Here is a 26810-nt window from a genome sequence, read left to right as displayed (position 1 = left end):
CGCTCTCTCTGCCCTTCCTGCGCTCGCTCTCTCTGCCCTTCCTGCGCTCGCTCTCTCTGCCCTTCCTGCGCTCGCTCTCTCTGCCCTTCCTGCGCCCGCTCTCTCTGCCCTTCCTGCGCCCGCTCTCTCTGCCCTTCCTGCGCCCGCTCTCTCTGCCCTTCCTGCGCCCGCTCTCTCTGCCCTTCCTGCGCTCGCTCTCTCTCCACTTCCTGCGCTCGCTCTCTCTCCACTTCCTGCGCTCTCTCTCTCAACCCTTCGTGTGCTTGCTTTCTCTCTCCCTCTCCCCTTCAATGTTTGAAATCTGGTTTCTACAGACCACACTTCACATAATAAATAAGAACAAATATGATGGTGCCAGATTGACTCTTCGTGACACTCTTCTTGATCTTTCAGGATCCATTAACTCCCCAGCAAGTTCTGGAAGGAGGTTGAAGCTCTGCTCATGATTCAGGAGGCAGATGTGATCTTAGACATGCTGGTCACCCCTTGATGAGTTGGTGGTGATCATCAAACTACTTGGAGAATCCTGCTGTGCACCTTTTCTGTCTTAGCCACATCTGAAAGTGCATGGAAGGATTCTGTCGTCTCTGGAACTCCACACAATATCCACTGGGTCATCACAGTCTATGTGGAGTTTCCCCAGACTTACAGGAATGTATAACAGGTGTCATGATATCCCCTGACCACGTTCCTCATGGGCGGAGCCCAGTTCACTCTGAAAATCCGAATGTATAGCATCCACTCCTTACTAAAGGACTTAACTCAAAATTTGGATCACTGGACCACAGACTTGAAGGCAGTTTATTGGTGTATGTTTATGTATATATTGCGTCAATGCACAAATGTATATATGGTGTTGGTGCACATGTGACCTGTTTGCAACAGCAGCACAGAGGAATCCAGCAGTAATAATGTAATAAATAATTTGTTTCTCATTCATTCTTTCTTTGTAAGATCTTAGCATCCTTGTCCGTTTTGGTGTATAGCAAAGACACCATGCTTAGGAAAAAATTCCACCAAACACTTAATGTTTAAAAACCCGCAGCTGTTATTTCAGACTTGCGTGGCTCTTGGCAGCTTGAATCAACCACAGGCAGGAGAAGTACTCCTGTGTGAGCTCCAAGCGCTGCTGATTGGCCCATTGCTGTCACATGGATTAGGGCACATGATTATCCATACCTAAACATGCCAGTGACCACACAAAGCTGAAAAAATCAGAATGACTACAATAAATATTGATATTGTATTTTAATAAATCCTCACCCCTTTGTATGAAAAATACTTTTCTAGTGACCAGGTGTGTCTTAACTGCCCATTACTAAAAGGAAAACCTTAGGTCCTACAATGTAATAGGAGCCTTCTCACTTTGCTCCTGCATGATCTGTGCAGACTATTGGCTTGATATAGTGGAGGGGGTTACCTTAAAGTAGTAGTATTGGAGGGGGTGTCTGCCTATCTTCCCATTGCAGACAAGGATGATAGAAATGTTATCTGGCCGTATATAGTGTTAGCTTCATGGCAGTATACATACAATTTTATCATTGGAAGTAATTTTGTCTATGAGAATCTTCAACTAAAAGCCGACACTTTAATCCCAGGGCAGTAAATAGTTCTGACCAAGTGGCATTGCTTGCTGTTAGGCAGATGGATGCAGTCCATTAGGCTTCATGATCTGCAGAACTAAAGTGGGTGAAAACCCTCAAATCTGTTTTTGGTGCCTCACTGTACATGTTTTGTAAGTAAAAGTTCATAAATCTGTTGCAAAGTTTCTCACCTGCAGGTCCTTCCATTACCAACACCAAGCTACTGCAGCAGTGTTGTGGGCCTGCCATGGGCTCTCCTTCAGTTGGCCATTTCACTTGCTGATGGGCAACTAAAGAGGCTCCCATGGCGGACTGACAACACCGCTGCTTATTGCAAAGCACTGGCTTAGCGTTGTCAGCCTGTTGTTTTTGGGAGGATCTCCAGGTAAGAATAGCCAAGTAGCCCATTATTGTATGAGAGGGAAGAGGAAACCAATGGAAGGAAGCTCATTGAGGGAACAATGAACAATTAGGCATTTAAACCTTTATTGATCCATTACAGGGAAACTATAAGCTCCTGTGGTCTGTGCAGAGTATGCAAGACACATCTATACATTAAGGCTGATTTATGGAAGACTGGAGAAGATGGACTATCTTGGGAGAACCTGGAATGGATCTGGTCCAGATTAAAAATCGAAAAGCAAATGATCTTCAGGAATTCTTTTCCAGGTTTGCTCTATCCCCCAGGTTCTCCCCATGATAGTTTATTGTCTCTGATCTTGGAGAGCTTTAAAAAATCAGGCCCACTGAGTATTTACACCAGACATACAAAAAATATATTTGGGGGTTCGCATGCACTGTAGGGTGGCCCAGTTGCTGGTTTATAGGAAGCAGAACTTATATTTAATTCCAGAATCTTTATAAAGACACTGCCCTTGCTTTAGCCTGGTAAATATGCATATTTGCACATAATCGTGTCTCAGACCTGCCTGAGATGTGTAATACTGTAGATTCAGTGTTGTACCAGAATATGAACACATAATATTCCATACCGTCTACACGCTAAGACCACAGGACATTGCTAGGCTGCTGCAACTTCTTCCACCACCCCCAAACATTCAGATATCATGGTGCTGCATTTAATGCCTGCCAAGCCTGTTCCGGCACAGAGAGGGTTCAAGTGACTACCGAGTCGATGAAAGCGGCTATCTTGCTTCTTCCTCTCTTTTTATATGCAGACGAATCACAGTTTTTAGACACTTTTGACAAAAGTTTCTATATGTATGTACAGAAGTAGATATAAAATATATATATTGATTTGTAAATAGAGACAGTTATGAATCGGACGAGGGGGTGACACGCTCTTGTGGAGCCTCTGGATTTAACAGTGTCATGGCGGACAGAGGGAACAGCAATACAATACGTGACAGGTTAGCGCCATGTATTTCTGGCTGTGTTGTTCAGGTTAAACAGCCAGTAGAGATAAAAGGTGGAGTCCTGAGACTTGTCTCCATCCAGGTGCACAAATGAAGGACGGCAGCCATTTTTTTTTTTGAAGACTTATATCAAAAAATATATTTAGGATATTAGGATAAGGCTGTATTATTCCCTTACTGCTGACTCTGATAACACCATGTGTGAATGTGCAGTTTTTTGTGATTTAAAAGAAGTATATATATGTATATGGCTGCAGTTTATTTAATTTATAGAGCTATATGGAACCTCCATGTCTAAAACTTCTTTGCAGCACCACCGCTCCGCTGTATGGGATAGGGAGTTTTGATTTCACTTTACAGCGCCGCCTGTTGGTGAAATAGGGTGTTGCATTACATCATTGGGTTTCTGTATGGGTGTAAGAATCAAGTAGAATGTTTTTTTTTTTTTTTTTTCCCCTTCAAGATGGACAACCCCTTTAAATTAGTTACATTTTGTTTTAAAAGCCAACTCTGCCCCACAGAGATCAAACTATTTTGGGTGGGAAAGGGTAGGTTGACACATCCCAGGTTATTATATTATTAGGTGACTCCAGTGTTGTTTATCTACCCCCACCCCAAAATTTTAGTTTACTCTACATAAAGCATTGACTGATTGGCATTTTTTATTCAGCAGATTGAGAGTTCTTCTAAATTTCTCCACCGGAGTCCCCAAATGATATATAGAGCCAGCAACACATCTAAAATTTTGGGGTGTTTGTGTTTTTTTTTTTTTTACTTAATTGATTTTTGATTTCCAAATACCATTTCAGGTGTGAGCTGGGTTCTACTGGCTTGCAGGGGGTTTCTGGGACAATGCGGCGAGTCCCCAACTATCAAAGTGTGCTCCTTTAATGATTTGTTCCATTCCCGGGGTTCTGTACCAGGTCCATTATGCAGCAACTTTGTCCCAATGTCCAGGTTTTGACCTGCAAATACAAATCTGTAGATCAGATTATTTATTTTATTAAAAAAAAATATTAATTAGAGGTAGCTAAAGTAAATTAAAGAAAAATATTTAAGAAAGTATCGCTGTTTTTCGTGCAGATATCAGTGTTAGCCTTTGTAAACCACAGAGGACGTAGCCTATATATTGTTTTCCATGAAATATTCTAGAGATGATCTATCAGAGTATCCAACGACGTCGATCTTCAAAGGGTTAAAGTCAGTGGTCCCCTTGGGATGGGGCTGATTTGAAAGTCTTAATAATTTCTTGGCTGGCCAGACAGATGGCGCTATGGAGCATGAAAGTAGATTATCTGTATAAAAGAATCCATTTGTTTAATTTAATTATTCGGAGATCATTTGCTTTATCTTTGTGTATTTTCAGAAATTTCTGGTGAGAAATAAATTCGGTTTGATTGAAATAATTTTGTTGCCGTGTGTTTTTGTTTTTTTACACCACAATTGCATTATAATGTCATTAAAACTTAATCCAATTCTTTTCTTCTTTCTTTTTTTTTAATTTAATTAAAGCAGCCCAGCTAGTGTTTAAAATTACAAAAATCACTCTAGCATCATTAATTCCCTACTCTGCAGTACCTATTTTTTGCCACATGATGTCCTCAGCTCATCAATAATATTATGCCTAACACTAAGAAAATGTGTCATGTGACCAGGCTGCAGAATATTGAGAAAAAGGCAAGTTTAGAACAAAATACAACCAGGGTCTTCTGGGGAATGAAAGATCAGGAGCCATGGAAATGCACATGATAGAGATTTTTTTTTAAAGATAAATATGTGACCGTAATCAGCTTTATGTATATAATGTTCTTAATGTGTTTTTTTAACCTAGTTTCCATATCCAATTTTGTGTATCAGGGCAGCCATATCCTCATATTACCTTTGAGGGCTCTGCACAGTGGTTGTGCTTTAAGGCTTTTTCTTGCAATACACATCTATGAGCTTTCCAACAAATTAATGATGTGCCATGATTATCCTCATTTTTAAAAAAAAAACTTGTAGTGTTTGTAATATAGCATTGAGATCTACTTCTGAACATAACGGTTGCTCAGCCACCATTGATTCCAGTATTTTTAGTGACTTAAAGCATACAGACATCCAGTAGAGTTGGGAGATCAGCAATGACATCCACTCCATGTTTTTCTTATGACACACCGGTTGTATGCAACTGAATCACATTGAGTGGAGCTCCCTCTAGCGGCCAAATTGTGAATACATTAAAAAAAGAGCAGGTAAGGATTCAATAGTCATATAGAACAATCACTAGAATTTCACCATAATTTCTCATATTGCTGACTTACATATGTATGCTTCAGCTGAATGCTAAATTCTACATAATGCACACAATACAGGTATGTACTGTATATCTTTGCTGATAGTAATGGGTGTACAATGTCTAGTCAGCTCATACTGTATATCCATGAGGATCTCAAAGAGCAGTTCAGATTCTTTTGGTTGTCATACACCTGCCTGCCCCCCTTTATTTCCCCATATGTAGCACAGGACAGTTTGGTTGTAATATCCATGGCTTATCTATTCCAGTGCACAACAGATTCAGATTGAAGTCCAATCCTGGCATGTGACTTTGAAGGTATCGCTGTATCAAACTTTACAACTGAATCCACCAAATGTTTGAACTCTGGGGTCCAAGTGGGGTAGGCAACATGGTAGAGGAAGGAGTGCCTAGGATGCTGAGTATTTCAGAAATGACCCTACTACCGAGAGGTTGGAACTCAAGTGGTGTGACTTGGACTCAAGTCTGACTTAAGTCATCTGATGGACGACTTGAGACTCGACTTGGGGGTTTTGCCCAGTGACTTGCAACTCATATTGCGACTTCTGGCTTTCTCCTTTGACAGCTGAAGGGGACACTGAGGAGGCCGGTGTTACAGAACCTCACTGGCTTCCTCCCTGCCCCCTTCAGCTATCAGAGGAGACAGATGTGTACAGAGAATGCAATCCTGTGCTCAAGAACAGGATCAGAGCTCTGTTTCTTTATGGGGATAAATGAAGTGACTTGGGACTTGACTTTGAAGAATTCTTGGTGACTTGACTCGGTGTCAATGACTTGGGACTCGACTTGGACTTGAAGGGTCATGACTTAGTCCAACTACTACTACCCCAGAGTCCAATGCTTTTTTATTGTCACATTAAGGCTTGATATGCCCAAACCTCAAAACAGGATGGCTGCACATGTGCACAGTAAAAACTTTAGTGCTTAATGACATTGGTGGAAAGTGGAGGCTTGGCCCCTCTATATTCATAGACCCCCTTGTGCTGGAGGTGAGTGGTAACAACGCACCCCCTTACAGACAGAAAACACAAGTTAATTAGAAGCAAAGGGCTGAGTGACGATGTCAAAACTATTAGTCAGTAGATTTAAGCAACCAAAACTTTTGAGACCCCTTACACAAAGTCAAAAAGCCCCCCCCCCCCCCAAACAAAACCCAAACATCTCTTGGTCTCTGCTGGTTCCAGGTTGTACACATGATGTCTCTGTGTTCCAGAAAAGTCTTGCATTTGTGTAGGATTTTATATTCTTATGGTCTTATGGGCAGGTGACATTACCCCCAGGAAGCAGTCAGGGGTTGGGGTTACTATTTTTTTTTTTTGGAGAGGGGTGCAAGGAACTGACCTGCCATAAAAAGTCTACTATTTTCTGATACTCCCCACTATCTCCAGAATAGCCTTTCCTAAGCCTAACACCTTAAAGCTTACGTAAACTCTAAGACAACCCTTTAATGTAAAGTAAAAATTCTGTTTTTTTTTTTTTAAGTGCACTGTCCCCAGAATTCTGGAATGATGGAGAGCGCAAAGTCACTCATCCCGGGAGGCTCTTGGGTGCTCCTTCCGCATATGCCCGAGCATCTCATGCATGCACGGTGAGATCGGCAAGTTTTTTTTCCAACTTACGTCACCCAAACTCGCGCCTGGGTCGGGTGACGTAGGAAGAAGAGAAGATGCCAGCGCCCGGAGCTCCAGCCCGAAGACGGAGGCCGGGCAACGCAGGACCGGATGGCAGAGACCTCCGGATGGATCGCTGCCCTGCGGGATTAAATGTAAATGTATTTTTTTGGGGTTTTGGGGGTAACCCTTCTACCCCAAAATACTTTCAGGTCTTCAGGGAACCCCGGCTAAAATTATATCCGCAGCTCACAATATACTAGTGTGGTGGTCAGTGTGAAGAATGCCTCTTACATTGCTGGCCATTGGGAAGAATGTCACCCTTATAGCAAAAGAGATCATTGGTGTCAAAAGTTTAAGAACCTTCAACATGCAATACTTCTTATGCATGTTGTGCCAGGTTCCTCCTTCCCCCCTGGCCTTATGTGGTTCCTTCCACCAACCCATAGAACACAGAAATGGGGGAAGGAACCAAATCCCATTGGTGGGGGGGGGGGGGATATGCCACTTCCAGGAGTGTTGGATACTGAACATGCACTGCTGCACTACATACACGGAAATAGGCCCTTCATGATTGGAGTTGGAACTTTCTTTGGAAACAAAGGGCAGATAAGGATTCCATGGGAGAAAGTGGTAACATTATCATCTCCCCTGGTAAATACAGGCTTCCTGCTCGGTTTATTAACATTTCCTGGAACATAACTGGAATTGGAGGCCAGTCCCTACGAAAGTCTGCAAGTCCCCATCCGTCTCCTGGCAGCACGCTGACAGCTCGCGGAGCATGCCGGGACGTGTAGTCCTCTGGCAGGAGGGGGCGGCGCTTGCTGCCGAGTGCCAGAGGGGGGAGCTGCTGAGCTGCGGAGACCCGGAAATAGAGGCGAGGAAGGAAACCGGCCGAAGAGGAGCCGGCAGAGCCCGGACCGGTTCTGGAAGGTAAATGTCACCGATAGGAAAATAACACCGCACCGCAATGTTTGAATTATTAACCCTTCCTGGGTCTGCACTGCACAAGAGTCTCCTTTCAGTCGCTGCAGTGGTTAATGGCACCATGTAGTGAGTTACAGGGGCCACCCTCCCCCACACACCCCCTTCATTATCATCATTAGCTACCCCCACCATATACTACCCCCATCATCACCATATACTGCCCCCATCATCACCATATACTGCCCCCATCATCACCATATACAACCACCATCATCACCATAGACTGCCATCATCATCACCATATACTGCCCCCATCATCCATATACTGCCCCCATCATCACCATATACAACCACCATCATCACCATAGACTGCCATCATCATCACCATATACTGCCCCCATCATCACCATATACTGCCCCCATCATCACCATGGACTGCCATCATCACGAAATACTGCCCCCATCATCACGAAATACTGCTCCCATCATCACCATAGACTGCCCCCATCATCATCATCAGTTACCCCCACCATAGACTGCTCCCATCATCACCAAATACTTCCCCCATCATCGCCATATACTGCCCCCATCACTATCATATACTGCCCCCATCATCTCCATATACTGCCCCCATCATCTCCATACACTGCCCCCATCATCGCCATATACTGCGCCCCCATCATCGCCATATACTGCGCCCCCATCATCGCCATATACTGCCCCGTCATCATCACTATAGACTGCCCTCATCATCATCATCAGCTACCCCCACCGTAGACTGCCCCCATCATCATCATCAGCTACCCCTATAATTTCATGTATCCTATAAACTACCTCCTTGTCTTTACCCCCTTTACTTCACCTGTCTGCTCTGTACTCCCCCTGTCATAACCATCCCCCCCCCATTACCCCCTCCCCCCCCCCCCCCCAGCTTTAGTGCCATATGAAATGTAAATGTTTCCAGCAATCGTCTCTCCTCAGCTGACCAATTTGAATTTTATTGTTTTTTTCCATTTGAAATCAATGATAAGCTTTATATGATCCGTGTTAATATCAGTGTCCTTTATCAAGCTTTGGATTTCTTGATGGGACTTTGAACTTTTTATAAGTCTGTATAAGTGGTGGAGTTGCAGTTTCTGTTCACTTTCATTTTTATTCTATAAAAATAACAGTCGCTACAATCTGATTGGTTGCTTTATGTGCTGTTCATCCAGTTTTACAGCCCCAACCCTTGTGACTGATAAGTAATCCTTTCATTCTGACTTTTATCAGTGGTGCGCCTACTTGTTTGAAACTCATTGATTGCTTTGGGTAATACAGTCCAGTCCTGGTTCAGCCAGTCTGATATATATAAATACATTCTTTTTCCACTGCTTATTCTGCCATTGTTTGCTGTATTGCAAAGCTAGGGGACAGCTTTAAGGCTTCTTTTCTCTAATTGAAACCTCAGCTAAAAAATAATACAATGCTAATGCTATGAAAGGGGATCTACAGCGCCATCTGCCAGTCAACATGCACACAGCAGGTTTTCATAAATCTTTTTTATTTTTTTTTTAATTTTTTTAATTAAGCAGCTGTATGCTCACCTTGGCACTCCACGAGCCATCAGTGGTTCCGTTTTGGCCAAGCCTTTAATATCTTGAGCAAGCTTGCACATTCCCGCCCTGTATGTTGGCAGTCGGTGTGGAGCTATGTGTGTGTTTTTGAATGACTGTTATCAGTAGATTACCGGCTGCCTTTATCTTTCTTCGCTATGTTCATCATTCTTCGCAACGCCCAGTTCTTTCCTGAGTGTTGCGACTTTCCTTCTGGGACATTAGCCGCGCCACCTCTACCTGCAGACCCATTGCTCTGTAATTAAGGTAGGTTGGAGATGGTATCCCCTCATATAGGGCGCAAGGTGCAGGAACTTTATACACAAACTATGTTTTTTCCTTTCATTGAGCTGTGATGTTTATGCAGAAATCATTCCCTGCCCATGAGCCTATACAATGTATTTATGTTTAATAGGCAGGTGACAACATGAGACATGGTGAGGTAGGTTATCCGGCCCTGGGGGGTGAGGTATAGACTCATTGAGTTATTGAAAAGTTATGTAAAATATCTGAGGATTTACTCTGTCACAAATGGCAAAAATTAAATAAAACAATATTGGCTGCAAATGTGTTTTAATGCGTTTAGATCAGACGGATGTTTGTTGGGCCATAAGTGGACCTATTGCTTCTTGCGAATATTTATGGAATGTGAACCCAGCATATGGTTGATAGAAGGTCTACTTACTGGTGCTTACAGCCCATATTAGCTATAATGTTAAAAGACATGGGGCTGGTACAGGGGTGACGGGTGATAATGGGGATGGTAAAGAGGTGATGGGTGATGATTAGGGATTTGTACAGAGGTGATGATGTGGGTGGTGCAGAGGTGACGGGTGAAGATGGGGTATTAGTACTGAGGTGAGGGTTGATAATGGGGCATTAGTACATCGGTGACGGGTGATAATGGGGCATTAGTATAGAGATGACGGGGCATTAGTACAGAGGTGACAATGGGGCATTAGTACACAGGTGACGGGTGATGATGGGGCATTAGTACAGAGGTGACGGGTGATGATCGGGCATTAGTACGGAGGTGAGGGGTGATGATGGGGGTGGTAGAGAGGTGACGGGTGAAGATGGGGTATTAGTACTGACGTGAGGGTTGAAGAAGGGGCATTGGTACAGACGTGACGGGTGATGATGGGGCATTAGTACAGAGGTGACGGGTGATGATGGGGCATTAGTACAGAGGTGACGGGTGATGATGGGGCATTAGTACAGAGGTGACGGGTGATGATGGGGGATTAGTACAGAGATGACAGGTGATGATGGGGGATTAGTACAGAAGTAAGGGGTGATGATGGGGGTGGTACAGAGGTGACGGGTGAAGATGAGGTAATTACTGAGGTGAGGGTTGATGATGGGGCATTAGTGCAGAGGTGATGGGTAATGACGGGGGATGATGGGGGTAGTACAGAGATAACAGGGGATGATGGTGGTATATGGTGATGACAGGGGTAGTACAGAGGTGACTGGTGATTACAGGGGTAGATGGTCATTCGTCATGACAAGTCCTCTTTGAAATGCTCCTGTAGACTTTGTGCCCTGAGCTCCTCCATCACATTTCTGGCCCGCGCTGTTCATCAGAATCTGCCTATTGTTTTTGTATGTGAGAGTAGTAGGAGGCAATTGTCACAACAGCCTTTTAACCAATGAAATTTTACCTTCCATATTTATAACCAGGCTATGACAATGAATCGAAGCCTCTGATTGGCTGCTTAGAATGCCGAAATTGTTTACAGAGAGCCTCCGGCTGATGACTTGAATCCAGAGCCGTCTGAGTCTGTGTTCTGCATATTGAATGAGTGTAATTACACGGTGCTAAGTTCCCGGTGTATTATGTGATGGAAGAAAAGGTGACTACAGCAGAGATGTAGAAAATGGTAGGACACAAAATAAAGCATTGATTTGAGGAGGTGTTTTGTTTGCGAGGATGAATAGATGGTTCACCCAGGCACAGAATACACTCTGGGGGTGTGAGAGGGCTACGGCATTACCCTGGAAAAGCAGAAGATATTCACGTGTCTTCACTTTCATCACAGAACTAAAAAACAATGAGTTGTTCCTCATTCAAATATTTTTTGTTTCATTTTTCCAAACCAAGCTGTTGCCAAATGCTATGGGGTAAAGTTTCAAGAAAAGTTCAGCTAACAATTCTTTAGGACTCTTCTTGATCAGATACTTCGGGTATGTTGATTATTATTATTATTATTAATAAACAGGATTTATATAGCGCCAACATATTACGCAGCGCTGTACATTAAATAGGGATTGCAAATGACAGACTAATACAGACAGTGATACAGGAGGAGAGGACCCTGCCCCGAAGAGCTTACAATCTAGTAGGTGGGGGAATTTCACACACAAAGGATGTGAGATATGTAGTGTGGGAAGTAGTGATGGTTTCAAATGACAGAAGAAGCCGGGTAGGCAAGTTTGAAAAAATGGGTTTTGAGTGCTCTTTTAAATGAGCAGAAAGTAGGAGCAAGCCGAATAGGACGAGGAAGACCATTCCAGAGAGTTGGAGCAGCTCTAGAAAAGTCTTGTATACGTGCGTGTGATGAGGTTATGATCCCTACGCCCCCTGCTGCACCTTGTTGTGTAGTGTCCTAAGGACCAGTTTATGAAACCCCACCTCTAGAGGGAGCCATACATTGCCGGAGGTGCAGGTGCCCCATCCACAAGACAACCAATGCAGGAGCCTGGGGCATGGTGGCTATCCAAAGGGCTTAGCTACAAACTCCAGGGTGATAGTCCAGTAGGTCCAAGCCAAGCTGTGCCCCTGCCCGTGAAGTTTTTTTCCTATATACCATGAAAACATGGGAGCTGTCGACATTGGTGCTTGGAGGTCACCTGATTTCTGACAGTTGCTGCCCATCAATGACCTCTCAGTTTGTCACCTTCCTGGTGTGCATAGTGTGAGGTCAGACAGCAACTATCAAACTTCAGGTGACCCTGACACCCCTGGATCCGTTATAGTAGTTTATGCTTCCAGTTTATACTATTTGTTATAGTTTTTTAATAAATGGCATCCTGTAAAGCTGTGTACAGATCGGTGTTGTCTGAATTTAGTACATTCACGTCGGTGGTAACCTTGGGGTCATCAAGAGTAGGGTTCTACACCAGGCTAAACAGGAAAGGGCGGCAATGAGAGCAGGAAGCAGGTAACAGGATGTACTTTCCTAAAATGGCCCGAGGAGAGATTTATGACACGTCGCGTGTCTGATTTCAATACGATGAGTGTTTGCTACTGCGTAAGAGATATTTCATCGCTCATAGAGTGCTGACTGTATTTTTCCCTGCGGCTTTACATAAATATAAAGACAAAAACAAGTTCAGTTGTGTAAATGTACATAAATGTAATTGTTGAGGCAATGCACATATCTGAATTTTGTTGGTATCAGCCTCTTGTACAGGAAAACTCGGACTGGGGAAGGAAGAAGCAGCACAATTATTCAGTCAGCTGCTTAAAAAGAACATCCTAAAATGGAAAAAAATAGAAGATGAACTCCTCACTGAGCTAATCCTCCTACTATCCAATCACAGGCTTGGGGTGGATCCATGACAGCCTGAGCTCTAACGAGCTGGGTTGTATGGTGCTGGCTGTCATTGGAAGACTGAGGACATCTTGTGGTAGAAATCAAGTAATGCAGGAAAAAGCTCTGGCTAAGCTGACATCAGGAGCTCAGAATCGTAATTTCGATTTTGCAAGTACAGAACTCTTTTAAAAGCCAAATATAAGTCCATGTAAATGCAACACAGTTGGTGGTTATCCAGCTGTAAATTTGGCACAATCCATCGTGGCAGGTTGCATGGTGACCATGTGTCCCCTTATTTCTTTAAGCGTGACATCTGTCCCTTTATTACCTACATTGTTGTACAGATATGGGAAGACTTATCTGTCTGTGTGCCAGGCTTCCTCCCATATTTTTGGGTTGTTGGTTTTCTTATCTGTTATATCCTGATGTCCTGGCCTTTTGTAGATCCTCCCGTGGTTTGACTTCCTGTGCTGCTTTCACTGCTTCACTGACTTGATGGCCCAGAGCTCCAATGCTCCGCTGACCATGGACATAGCACAGACAGAGTGCTGATTATAGGGCCCTCATAAAGGGCCACCATTGTGGGACCTGTCAAGTGTGATAGCTATTGCAAGCTCATTGCCCCCCTCTGTCTCTGATCTGTCTTTTGCAATGTGTGAGCTGCTGATATACACCAGGAAATCCTGCACTCTCAGCCCAGGGATCACATAGAGGGCAGTCAGGTCAGCCGTGAGCTGCACGGATAAAATCTACATTTGTTTAGCTTGGAAGCTTAGGGAGTCTGCTGAACCTTCAACTGAACTGATCCTTAGATTATAGAGAATATACATTACTTTTATATTGCTGATATATTATCAGGGATAAAAATAATTTGCAGCTTTTTATAAAATGTGCATTCTGCTTTTCATTCAGCAGGGGGAACTTTACTTCCTCCCTCTGCCTGTGATGTGATAGAACAGTGAAGGAGCAGAAGCAGACCTATTTGCTCAACTCTCTGCTCACCCTATCAGCTTCTTAACTTCTTACATACTGTACATCACAGTATTTGATTGGTCCCCAGTGCTACCCCTCTTTTGATTGGAAAGGGATTACAAGGGGCAGATATCAAGACAATTTTCAGGTACCTATATATTCTTAATACATACCCTCCATATTCTTACCAATATTCTCCCTAGAAATGTTGGGTGGGAAGAAGCTGTAGGCGGGTGGTTGCCCTGTATTGTGACCCAACTTATTAGCAACTAACCAATAACAGCCGGGTGGCTACTGAAAAGTGCTGGGTGATGCGCCCAGCTAAAAGGGCCTGGGGGATAATAATACTTACTTACTTACCTAGTTATCCTGATATTTTGTTAGGAATAGGAGAATATTTTTTAAATACTTTACAACTTTTTCTCTTGACAAGTATATGAAATTTAATTTTGTGGAACATTCCTGTGCAAATCAGTACAGCGTCCAATCCCTTTTTATAAAACACTGCACAATATTAATCTGCATTCTCTTTTTCAGGCAACAGGGCGAGCTTTAGCCTCCTTTTTCAAGCTGTTTTCCTTTTTCCCAGCTGTCTTGTTTAGAGAGCTCACTAGCTCAAGCTTAAGCCTGATTGATCACTTCAATAACATAACTAACATACTGATCTTCCCCACCATGACAGCCCGGCCCTAATAGGTGAAGAAAGACCTTTCGGCTTCAAGTATAACAATCAGCTGACAAGTCACAGCCTTTGACATATGATATTGAGATATATATGAGATCCTTGTGGCTTTCCTCGCACATTACCGAGTCTAGTGCAGCTATTTGTAGAGAACAGTTGCTGGAAATTAAAGCTGTCGGAGTCCCCTCATCAGGTCAGAGACAGGATTCCCTTTTACTATAGTGCTAATTTCAACAATGTTACAGCAAGGATATACATGGCTGACATACCACTGGCTAATGTAACAAGAGGATCTTAAATTACAATGGAGGCCCCTAAACACTCCATTCAATGCTGACATGTGGTATAGGCCGGCCATAAAAGTATTGACAGATCTATATATGTATATGATCAATACCCAATCAGATCCCCTGGTCTGCCCCTCTTGGGGTATAATGGATCAGTCAATATAGACTTTTCCATGTGATTGCCAGATCATGCAAGTTATGTTTCCTTACTATTTTTTTTTGAGAATGTATTCATCACAACGTTATTTACAAGATGTTACGTTCTGTGTGGACACACAATGGAATGAGCAGATTGTCATTTAAACAGGTATAACGTGTGAATGAAGAAGGGTTATAGCATGCACATACCAGGCACAAACGTTTCCTCTTTGCAGAGTCATTGCATGAGTCATTATAATTTCTATGTCAAGTTAGTAAGACTTCTTACGTCACAAAATTAGAACAGGGAAGAGAAAGAAGGAAAGATAAAAATGCTGGAAGGATCTAGGAGAAGAGTAATGTATCGGTTTCAGTATTGTGAAAGGAGAAATAGAAAGAGACACACTTGTTTTAAAAATCTAAAGATATTTACATTATTAGTATTATTACACAGTATTTATATAGCGCCGACATATTACCCAGCACTGTACAAAGTCCATAGTCATGTCACTACATAATCTTTAGTTTACAAGTAAATATTTAAATATGTAAACTTAAGGCAGGGTTACCCCTCTGTGGAGGTTTATTTGTTGTCTGTGCTCGTATTGGGAAGAATAGCTTCTTTAATTTCTTCTGCTGATCATTGACGGAGAGGTTAAAACTTTTAGAGTTGTCAACAGAACAAAAGGTGAGAGAAAATCTTACATAGGGACCCTGTTTTGGAATCAACTATCTATAAAAGGAATTCCCTTCACTTTAGGTAGATTTCTGTTGTTTGTTCCAGTACAAAATCGTCTCAAAAAACTACGAGGTAGCACAGCGACACAACAGGGCAGCTTGCTTTCCAGCTATGCTTGTCTGATTGAAAGCTTGGTCATCCCATGAAGGGAGAGCTGCCTTTGTTATGAATAAGTTATAAGAGCAAGGAGGTTTTTTCAGCACAGCAGAGTGATACAACCCTTCACACATTAAGTGAGACGCTCTCTTATCCGCTTCTTTCTTTCTTTTCCCTGTACTCTTGCATCTCTCTCTCTTTTTGCTTCCTCTTCTCTCCTTTCTTTCTCCTTTCTCTATTTGTTTTTTTCTTACTCTTCTCTCTCTCTCTCCTCCATCTTCTCTCTCTTCTCTCTCTTTTCTTCCTAGTATTCTCTCTTTCTCCTCTCTTTATTTTCTCTTTTCTTCCTCTTCTTTTATCTCTTTTTGTTCTCTTTTCTTTATTCTTTCTTTCTCCTTTCCCTCGTATCTCTCCTCTGTCTCTTTTGCTTTTCTTCCTTTTTTCTCATTTTCTTTCTCTTCTCTCCTCTTCTCTCCTCTCTCTCCTTTCTTTCATTTCTCTCCCTTCTTTTCTCTCTTTTTTTTATCTTTCTCTCTTCTCTCTTTTCTTTCTTTTCCCTTCTCTTTTTCTCTCTCCCTTTTTGTTCTCTCTTTGTTCTCTTTTTTCTCTCTTTTTTTCTTTCTCCTTTATCTCTTCTCTTTTTCCTCTCTCTCGCTTTTCTTCCTCTTTTCTCTCTCTCCCTCTCATCTTCTCTCTCCTTCTTATCTTCTCACTGTTTTCTTCTTTCTTTCTTTTTCACTTTTCTTTTCTCTCTCTCTCTCTTTTTTTCTCCTTTCTCTCTTCTCACTCTCTCTTGCTTTTCTTCCTCTTTTCTAATTTTCTTTTTTCCTCTCTCTCTCTCTCTCTCTCTCTCTCTCTCTTTCCTGCATTCTCTTTCTCTCTCTCTCCTTCCTTCTCTCTCTCTCCTTCCTGCATTCTCTCTCTCTCTCTCTCTCCTTCCTTCTCTCTCTCTCTCTCTCTCTCTCCTTCCTTCTCTCTCTCTCTCCTTCCTTCTCTCTCTCTCTCCTTCCTTCTCTCTTTTCTTTCTCTTTCTTTTCTTTGCCTTTCTATTTTATTTCTCTCTTTTCTCTCTCTTTCAGTTTCTCTCTCTTCCCTCTCTTTCAGTTTCTCTCTCTTCCCTCTCTTTCTTCTCTCTCTTTTCTTCCTCTCTTCTCTCCTCTCTACATTTACTTACCACATATCTGTCTGTCCTCAGCTCTCACCTCACCACACACATAATGATGACCAGGAGATCTGTATTGTATAGCACAATGGTAGTCTGCCCACAACCCAGTATGTCAGCACAGGGGGAGCAAGGTATACTTATACTTACTCTGCACCCCCACAGTCCCTGGACTAAGGAATACAATGGACCCCATTACATGGGTACATTTGAAGGCCACCAGTAGTTGATCATCTCACTCATTTCCTATAAGAAGATATGCATGTATATAAATGTGCAGCCCTATCATGCAGTGGTGTCAGTTCCTCTGTCTGTAGGTAGGTACACCTTTTGTAGTAGGTGGGTGGAGATGGGAACTATTGATCTGCCTGGTGGTGCAGGTGTCCGTGTTTATGCCCTGACCCTTCACACCCCATCTTCTATTGGGTGTCTTATCAGGGAATAACATGTGAGCAGATATAACAGGCTGTTGTTTGGGTTGAGATGTCGCTGAATCTTATCGTACCATTCATTCCACAATCCCCATCTGTACCCTGCAATCCCTCTCCCAGTCCTTATCACCTCTGTACTGTACAGCATTCCTCAGCCCTCCTACACCGACAACTTCTCACTTTTTTATTAAGTACGGCCAACGCTCAGCCTCTCCCCCCTCCATCTTATCAAGGACAAGATAGCTGACATATTTCTTTCTGTGCTGTCACTGAGCCTCTGCTGTGTCACATTCAATGATGGCAGCTTTATATGTGACATGCCTGCACAGACATAATGTGGCATATACAGCGGAAAGCTGAATGGCCGCTAGTTGTATAATAAAAGGCCTAAGGACCATTTTATTGTATCAGGAAAATAAAACTACAGTAATTACTGCTAAATAAACTTTTATGGGGTTTCTGTAATTGCTGAGATCATATCACATGGGTGTTAGCAGAGTGGCCTCAACCCCTTGTAAACTGCAAATTAGAGATTACACAGGTCATCTGGGGACAACAAAAAAGGAAACCCAGTCAACCTTAAAAATGCTGGTCAAATCACAAAAAAATCAAATATGTTTAATAGAATATTAACTACTTCCGAAGATAGAATTCCCTACAGCCACCTTCCTGTACATCATAGCCTTCTCCTTTTCTGGGAGTGTCTAGTAGTTTTCTGTGCTAGCCCAGCTGCTATGCCCCTCCCTATATAACCTTTTATGTAGCAGCTGGGGGAGGAGCGAAGGGGGAACACTGTTGAGTGACAGCTCTACTCCACTGGGGCTGCCAATGTCATATCCAAGATGGCGGCAGCCAGCAACAGTCATGGGGCTTTTGGATGTCTACACAAAGGCAGCATAAGATATGTTTGATATTTACTCGTATAGGAAGATTGTTGTCATGATGTCAGATACGGCTCTGAAGCTTAATGCCAGGGCAGTAACAAGTCCCTCGGGGTTATCTTCTGTTACCCCGCCTTAACAACCTAAACTGCACCACAATTTTTCCCCACCTGCTTCAGGTATTTTCAGTGCCACTTCCCAGAAACAATGGCTGTCAGATACTTGTCTGTTTAATCTTTCTATTGACTCAATCAGTGTGAATGTTTTCACACCCCCACCAGCACACAGTGAATAATACTTCGTGCAAATAACCATCAGATAGAAACCTAATTTTTTTTAAATCTCATAGAAGATTTAACATGTTCATGTTTTTCCAAAACGTGTTCAGTCTTTAAATAGAAGAAAATTTAATGGTCCAGCCTTTACTTGCTCAGAGAATTTGTTTTATAAGGTGACAACACTCTGTCGCTGCTTTCCCACTTGTCCTCCTGTGTTGTCACATGGGCTTTCCTAGAAGGGTTGCACAGTAAATCTTGGTGAGGATGAATTACCCCACCTCTGTGTGGCAGCAGTGAGTGCCTTACTGACCATTCACCAAGCACCAGCACTGTCACATGGGGTGACAAGCAAGTCACATGCTCCTGTATACTCAGAGCTGTGTTTTTTCTAGAGGGGAGCACAGCGGGGTGCTTCTTGCTCCTTCTTCTCCCTCCTTATAACAGAACAGTGCTATGCACAGCACCCGTTCAGTTCGCTTCTCTATCACTGGAAACGATCATGAAAGTTTGTTTCCAGTGGCAATATTCTGACACCTGGGGGAAGGAGAAGCAGCACACTGAGCCAATCATTAGGCTTCATATGTTGATGGGAGAAGAGAACTGATTGACATGAGCTTATCATTCTGCTGCTTGTCTTTCACTATCCAATCACAGGCTGGGAGAGGGACCAGACCTGTAGTTGGTGAAACAAAAAAATCAGGCCTCCTGCCCAACAGCTTGATCTTTTAGTATGTACAATAATAAGCCCCATATATGTATTTCATCTGCATATTTAATTCAGATTTATGAACAACACGTAAAAGCTGCTTTAAGTAAACCCATGTGCATCACTTTACAGGCAGCACTAATGGGTAATTTCCGGAAACAAATGCAAATTATAGTTGTCCTATAAAAGCAGCTATTAGGGATCCCGGCCAGCGAGTAAGCAGGTAGAAGATCTAGGCTTTCGGTAACAAGCTTTGCCACATCTTTTTATGATTCTTAATTGCCTCTTGTTCCTGGTAGAGATCAGTGTTTGGATGTTTTTATGTATATGATTATGTGCGGTGACACTGCTCACCATCCTGTAATTACACCTGAATGCTGCAGGACAGGTTCTTATCCTTCCATCACCCACAAATTTAACCGGGGAGAGAGGACGCAGCTGTCTGTGTCACACTTCTTATTCTATACCGGTAGGTTGTTTTTTTTTTCTTGTATATTCCATTCTCATTTGAGTCACTTCTGCCACTTTTCTTTTTCTTTCTCCTCTCTCTCCTCTCTCTCCTCTGCACGCTGGCTGTATGTGATAAAGGTGATTCCCTGTAACCTCCTCTTCATTCCTAAGTCTCTTCCTTCTCCCTCCCTGCTGAACGTGTCCCTCCCTCCCGATTTCCTTGTCTCCTGACAGCTGTGCCCACTTCCCTCATTCCATGCTTCTGTGCTACATCCCTGTGCCTGCTGTCAGCAACCTTACCCTCCTTTCCCTGCCCCTTTCTGATGCCCTCCACCACCTCCTGGGGCTTCCTGTGTGGCTCTCTCAGATCTAGCCCAGGATAAGTTGTGTGAGATCGGGGCACACACATGGGGAGCTCAGCATCTTCTCTGGCAGCAGAGGGCAAGTCACACCATGGTTCCGTGGGCACCGCGTACCCTGGACTCAGCCTGCTGGGCTGGCAAAGGAACGGGGTCCCCGGGACGCTTTGGCATGGTTCTGTCATTCCCATGTACAGGATGCACAGGTAAGAAGGATTTGTGAGTGTTTAATACACAGTCGGGGTTTGTCTGATAATGCAGGACAAAGTGCAGTAACCCATAGTAACTGTTCATAGCTTTGCGTAATGTTGCCAGAGAGGGAATATTTTGGTTTCTATGAGTTATGCATGGAAGTACCGTAGGTTTTTGTTTTAATGAATACGTCTTTTTTTTTTTATTATTTGGCCCTTGTAAGTGGACATAATTTAACGTGTTTGTGAAAATGTGTAATATATATGTATGCATACACGTGTATGTATGTATATATATGTATATGTGTGTGTGTATATATATATATATATATGTATATATATATATATGTATGTATGTATGTATATATATATATATATTACATTTAGCTTTCTAACACTTTTTGCTTTTGGAACGTGTGTGATTTTGGACTTTGATTAATGTAAAGATATAATAGAACTTTGCATGCCGTGTAATCATAGACTAAATAGGTATAGGCAAGCATAAGATGATTACTGCCCAGTCTGTGCAGTGAGGGTCACATTGGGGACGCTCTGTCTGTGAGCACTTTGTAACCCATGAAGATTTCAATATTGACCATTCTGGTTTTATGTTTTTATGGCTGGAGACCGGAACCATATGTGTCCAGTCCTTGCATGAATGTACATGCTCAGACAAATGTGTAGTCCTCAGAACTCTTACATAAGATTATTGCTGACCAGTCTGTCTATTAAGGGTCATTTTGGTGATGGTCTGACATCTGTTGGTGCTTTGTGACCTCTGCTGATTGGAAGATTGGTTACTGGATTCGGAAGCTTTCTGTTTGCTCCCTGCATGAATATGTATGCTCTGTTCAACATGTGGTCCTGGGATCTCCAGAGTGGCATTTGATGTATCAGACTGAATGGGTGCATAAAGTGAGTGCTTCCCAGTCTGTCCAGTGAGGGTCACATTGGGGATACTGTAATTTCCATCAGCACATTGTGGCCCCTGAGAATGGAAAGACTAACCATTTTGGTTGTATGTTTTCATGGCTGAAGACCAGAGCCATATGTGTTGGATCTCTGCATCAGTGTACATGCTCAGCCAAAGGCGTAGTCCTCAGACCCCCTACATAAGATAATTGCTGACCAGTCTTTCCACTGAGGGTCATGTTGGGGATGGTCTGACATCTGTGGGTGTTTTGTCTCTCTGCAAATGAGGAAGATTGATTGATTGTATTCTGAAGCTTTGTGTTTGCTCCCTGCATAAACAAGCGTGCATGGCCCAACAAGTGGTCCTGGCATTCCCAAACTGGCATTTTATGCATCAAATAGAATAGGTGCCCTCAGGAATAAGATGATTGCTTCCAAGTCTGTCCAGTAAGGGTCACACTGGGGGACAGTCTGATGTCTTTGGGCACTTTGTGACCCCTGAAAATAGATATATTGACTGTTCAGGTATGTTTTTTTATGGCTGGAGATTAGAGCAATGTGCATCTGTTCCTTGCATGAATGTGCATGCTCAGCCAAATGCATAGTCCTAGGAACTCCTACATAAATTAATTACTGCCCAGCCTGTGAGGGTCACTTTGGGGATGGTTTGTTGTCTGTTGGTATACTGTGACCTCTGCAGCCGGTAAGAATATTGGTTCAGACTTTTCTTTTCAATGGCAATTTCCTGAAATAAAACCAGAACTGTGTGTGTGTTTGCTCTGTGCATAAATGTGCATAAATGTGTAGATTGGCTACAATCAGCTGTCAGTAGGGCACAGGCAGGTATCACTGGCTTCAGGAAATGGCAATCAAGGAAAACCTTGTCCAATCCTTCCCCCCAGCACCCTTCCTGATTAGCTTTTGCTGTATTTGTCTATAAAGTGTTTCCTCCTCAGGGCTAAACACAAATGTGATCAGGGAAGCAATGGTGGACATAGGTACGACAAGGGTGGTCAGATTGCGCCCATTCGCCCTGTACGGTTAGGATAGGAGTTGTATGAACCCCTCATTCACATGGTCCTTCTTATTTTCTTCCTTTTGTTCTATTTTGATGAAGAATAACTCCGAGAACTAAAGGGTTTGAGGGTCTTAACTTGCCAACTTCTTTTTTTTTATTATTTTCTTTCTCAATAGTAACCCGTGCTTCTTTTCTGCTAACGCTGCACCTAGCAATCAGCAGGCACTCACCAGAGTTGTAAAACCGGCTTTGGTACCAAGGGTCACTCCATAATCAGTCAATCAATCCTAATCCTCTCTGCCCAGATAAATGGTAATTTCACATAGGCTCAGGACAGATAAGCTCAACACATTGCTTCAAGGTGCTGTAAAGTAATAAAGAGGTGCTAAAAAAAATATTCCACATTTTTCCATAGTTTTCAAAAAACTAAATTGGACCCCATATTTAGAAGGTCTGGCCACTGCGGCCTAGCGCCCTTCTAATCCATGCTGGGAGTTGTAAACAATAGTGATGTCATCCCCTAGCAACCAAAATGGAAGGCAAAATGTAAACAGCAGGTGGGGTTTCTGATACCAGGGGCGGAGTTTCTACTCATCAAAGCAGGGCTTCCAATTTTACAGCCATTGACTGCCACTGTCCTTCTATCAAAAGCCCTGCCTCCTGCCATATGTAAAAAGGAAATGACCTCACCATTGTTTACAACTCCCAGCGTGGATCGGAGGGCCGCTAGGCCGCAATGGGGAGATCTCTGTCTAGACATCCTAGGTAGGGGGTAAATTTAGATTTTAGTTGCATGTTCAGGGGCAATTGTGAATTCCGAGTGCAGTTCCTACACAGAGCTTAGGTTGCCCTTACAACATGTGACAAATATTTAGTAATCCCCCATGGAATTCTTTACATTATGTTAAGCAGCAGAGTAGGGGGGTAGTATAATCTTGTTCTAGGGTGACAACACTTCCCTTTATAGATACCGTTCACTAGGTGAAAATATTGATGCAACCAATGATAAGCTGCAATATATTACATTTTTGCTGTCATGTATATTTATGTATTATTAATAATAATAATAATAATATTATATTATTAATAAACAGGATTTTTTTAGCGCCAACATATCACCCAGCGCTGTACTAATTAAATAGGGATGACCTTCTCCCTTGGTTGGCCCTCCCAAGCATTGCATTCTGGGAAGGACAGGTGGCCAAATGGATATTTTCAAGGGCTCCAGCATTGGGGCTATCGTCAAGGTAGGGGTGTGATAAAAGAGAACCTGTCATTCATAGCTAAGTGACAAGGTCCCCTTTAATCTGGATAGTGTAAATCTGACACTTATCAGGCTGCAGCCGGTGCTTGGTGGATAGTATAGAGAAGCCCCTGACACATCTGAGTGCTGGATGTCGGGGAAGACTCTGTACTATTATTACATATCAGACCATGCGTGGGATGGCAGCGGCTGGCACTGCCACAATCTGTAATAAATATTCAGTGTGGCAGGGAAGACGTCTGCAGGCATCGCACCCAAACAGCCAAGTGTTTTCATCGCCAGGCACCGGAGATCTCCGATACATACACAGAGAAACCTCTTCTCTATACAGAGAGATACATTGATATCCAGTGAAACACGCTGCTGTCAGAGACCCATGACACAGCAAGTGACACCTTGCACAATGTTTTCTGCTGTTTTATGAGCTTCCAGGCTGGGGCTGCATGTGTGAGTAGGGGGGTAGAGTAGGGATTTTTTATCGGGTTATATGAGAAATGCACACTAACAAAGTATATTGACTGTACCAAATCTGTACCAACCAATCACAAAAGTAGTTCTATTTATTTCAGAAAAAATGAATTTCATTGGTTGTTAGCTGGTACACATGAGCGGATTTTAACATCCAGCAGCTGACCAATCATAAGCAACTTTTTTTGTTTATGGTTCCGAACGGTGGTGGATGCATGTTGGTAAATGTCGAGTGAATGTATTCAAGTGTGTGTGAATGCTTCAGTACATTTGTTTCCATCTAGGAGAAAACAAACAGCAGGATGAATCTCATACACATGTGTGCAGTGGTTTGTGATATGCGGCCAATCAATTACTGATCAGAATATTGGGCATGGGATGAGTCAGTCAAGCGTGAAATCAGAATATCTATTGGATGGGTCAGTCAATATCTATTATAGGGGTCAGGCGAACAAAAGATCGGAATATCTATTGGTTGGGTCAATGAAACCAAAGATCGGTCTGCTCATGTGTTCTAGGATTAAGGGGTCACTGCTCAATGACCAATTCCTTCCATGCCAGTCATAGTCTCTCTTGGCAGAAATCAAGTAGTAACCCCTAGCAACGATGCCAAAATTCATTATATCATTATAATCATAACGTTATATGACGATGGGGTAGCTTATGCACTATTGCGTTTCAGTAACACGCATGGTAATGGTGTTTTCAATCATTAAGGTCGCGGTTATATACAATATTCTCCATGCAAATACTCCGAAAAGACCCCCCAATGGACTTTAGGGACCATTGACTGTGCAGGAATAGGTGCGTAAACTTGCTCGGAGGTGCTTTCCCTTGTACACCGGGCTGCTGTCTATTTATGATGTATTACTCACAATCAAAAAGCTTCTGCAGGATGAACAAAATAAAGAACAAAGTGATGTTGTGTTCTGACACCTTGTTAACTCTTCTCTTTCCCCGGCCCGTAGACGTCTAAGCTTTAGAAATCTGCTTATGCTGAGCTCTACAAGTGCTTACGTTAGGAGAAAGTTACACTGAGCCAGGGCACAAGGGAGGAACAGCTGCAATTGTGCCTTATAAATGAGTGCGGCATTGGTATGGCAGATACGGTGACCTGTCCCACTCGGGGTGACACTTGTCTGCTTCTGACCTTGACATTGACAGAACTCTGAGACTTGGGTGGTCTGACCGCTTTTGTAAGGGTAACAGACACACATGATGGCTATAATGTGTTAGGTAGATATCATTTATAAACCATTTTAGGTCGCAAACTTTCACTACTATAGTAGTTGATTCTGCTGTAGAGATCCTTGTTTAGACATTTCCTGGTATATGGTGACAACACTCTTTCTTTATCTCCCATTTGTTCGCCTGCGTTGTCACAATGTCTTCCAATAAAGGATAAGTGTGACCATTTCAGCACCCATCATACAGCTATGGTGTAATGTTCAACACCATCAGCAAAACTGCATTGAGAAATGTATATACACACACACACACAGTGTTTTATATATATATATATATATATATATATATATATAAAATATTACCACTGTACCTTATGTTCTTGGCTGGTCAGTTCCCTTGCCCTTCACCGGCAGCTTTGTGTATAACGTAGAACAGCTGACTCTGGAAATTGTCTGGAGATGACACACACAATGATATCATCATACACTGGGCCTGTTTCACCGATACATACTTCTCTACTTCACTTGCGGTTGAAAAAAGACACCGGTGAATCAAGCCTGACCTTTGGCTGTTTTCCTCTTTCTGTTTATCCTGAAAAAAAAAAAAAAAAAAAAACAGGCGTGCTTTTTTTGGATTTGCCTTACATGAGGAAAATAGATTTCTTGGATCTAGATCTTACGTTACTATAATTTACTTTAAGGAGTCAAAGGGGCACCGGAGGAAAGGGGTTCACAACAGGTCCGGCTGTTTTTGCGGAATCATGGCGACTGTCAGGGCAAGTTAGATTGTGATGATGTCATTACTATCCCTCCCGTTTTTTGAGCAGGGATGATGCCCCCTACAGGAGGTCATGATTCCCTGTACTCACAGATGTCCTCAGTCCTTTGGATTTTAATAAACCCAGAAGCAGGTTTTCAACCAGATAGGAACTGATACTGGTACTGAATAGGTAGTAAGTATTAATGTCAGTGCTGCGATCTGCATATTAAATGACAATGTCACTGTACTCACTGGATGACCTCAGTCTCCTGGGTTGTAGAATGCTGAGCAACAGTCAACCTGGAAGGTTGAAGACATGTGCCAATAAAAAGTATTTCTCAGGAGTGGCAGAAATGACGAGGAAGTATTGCAGCAGAGGTACTTTATACTAGCACCTTCTGTGGATCCATTACATAAAAAATGTTTGCTTGGATTTGGACTTCCAAGCAGCAATTTTCTAATATGCATTTCAGGGTATTAATGTGTCCTCAGGTAGGTTTAGCCACCTGTATTGTTTTTTAGCCTTTCCTCCAGTTCTTGGTGCCATTGATTCTAAAAATGCTTCCTTGGCAAACATACACCAGCCCAAATTGTAATGTATGTGCAGACACTGCTGAGCCCAGCAGAGCGCAGTTTATGCTCTGAAACCACCAGAAAACAAGTCTGGGATTGGGAATGATATGCAATATGTGTGTAGTCTGCAGTCAGTGTTTTAATAGTCAGTCAGTGTGTATGTATCATTTTTTTTATCACTAGCAAATGATTTTAGTTAAAATTCACAACTGCACAATGAATCTAAAATCTATCTAGTTGTTCTGTGATTGTAAATATCAGAAACAGGAGAACATTGCAACTTTATATTTGTCATGGGCTGATTTTTGTGGTCAACTGATAGATAGGAGTTCT

General features: G+C 42.7%; 2 protein-coding genes and 1 long non-coding RNA gene across 7 annotated transcripts in view; 2 read left to right on the top strand and 1 right to left on the bottom strand.

The window, feature by feature from the left end:
* The window catches only part of RAB11FIP3 (RAB11 family interacting protein 3), a 68385-nt gene extending 64020 nt beyond the window's left edge, over positions 1–4365 (top strand). For 2 of the 3 annotated variants that reach the window (XM_072417587.1, XM_072417586.1), the window contains one exon: positions 394–939. In XM_072417587.1, coding sequence (XP_072273688.1) covers positions 394–403 — 10 coding nt within the window. In that variant the 3' untranslated portion in view covers positions 404–939. Of the gene's footprint in view, positions 1–393 lie in introns of all 3 variants that reach the window. The other variant, XM_072417588.1, reaches the window with a different exon arrangement.
* LOC140335165 (uncharacterized) lies at positions 3786–25918 on the bottom strand. Of its 2 annotated transcripts, none has more exons than XR_011921668.1 (3): positions 25840–25918; positions 25516–25736; positions 3786–3924 (listed from the first exon to the last, which is right to left on the bottom strand). It is a non-coding gene; the product is annotated as an uncharacterized lncRNA (long non-coding RNA). The 2 variants fall into 2 exon arrangements; XR_011921669.1 differs by having other exon boundaries at positions 25825–25909.
* Positions 7725–26810, top strand: part of CAPN15 (calpain 15) — a 39804-nt gene continuing 20718 nt past the window's right edge. The window contains exons 1-2 of one of the 2 annotated variants that reach the window (XM_072417589.1): positions 7762–7795; positions 19884–20310. In XM_072417589.1, coding sequence (XP_072273690.1) covers positions 20153–20310 — 158 coding nt within the window. In that variant the 5' untranslated portion in view covers positions 7762–7795; positions 19884–20152. Of the gene's footprint in view, positions 7796–19883; positions 20311–26810 lie in introns of both variants that reach the window. The other variant, XM_072417590.1, reaches the window with a different exon arrangement.

Source organism: Pyxicephalus adspersus, chromosome 7 (assembly GCF_032062135.1).
Source record: "Pyxicephalus adspersus chromosome 7, UCB_Pads_2.0, whole genome shotgun sequence".
Taxonomy (NCBI): Eukaryota; Metazoa; Chordata; class Amphibia; order Anura; family Pyxicephalidae; genus Pyxicephalus; species Pyxicephalus adspersus.
The sequence above is the reverse complement of the archived record's forward strand: the minus strand, read 5'-3'. Positions and strand labels throughout refer to the sequence as shown.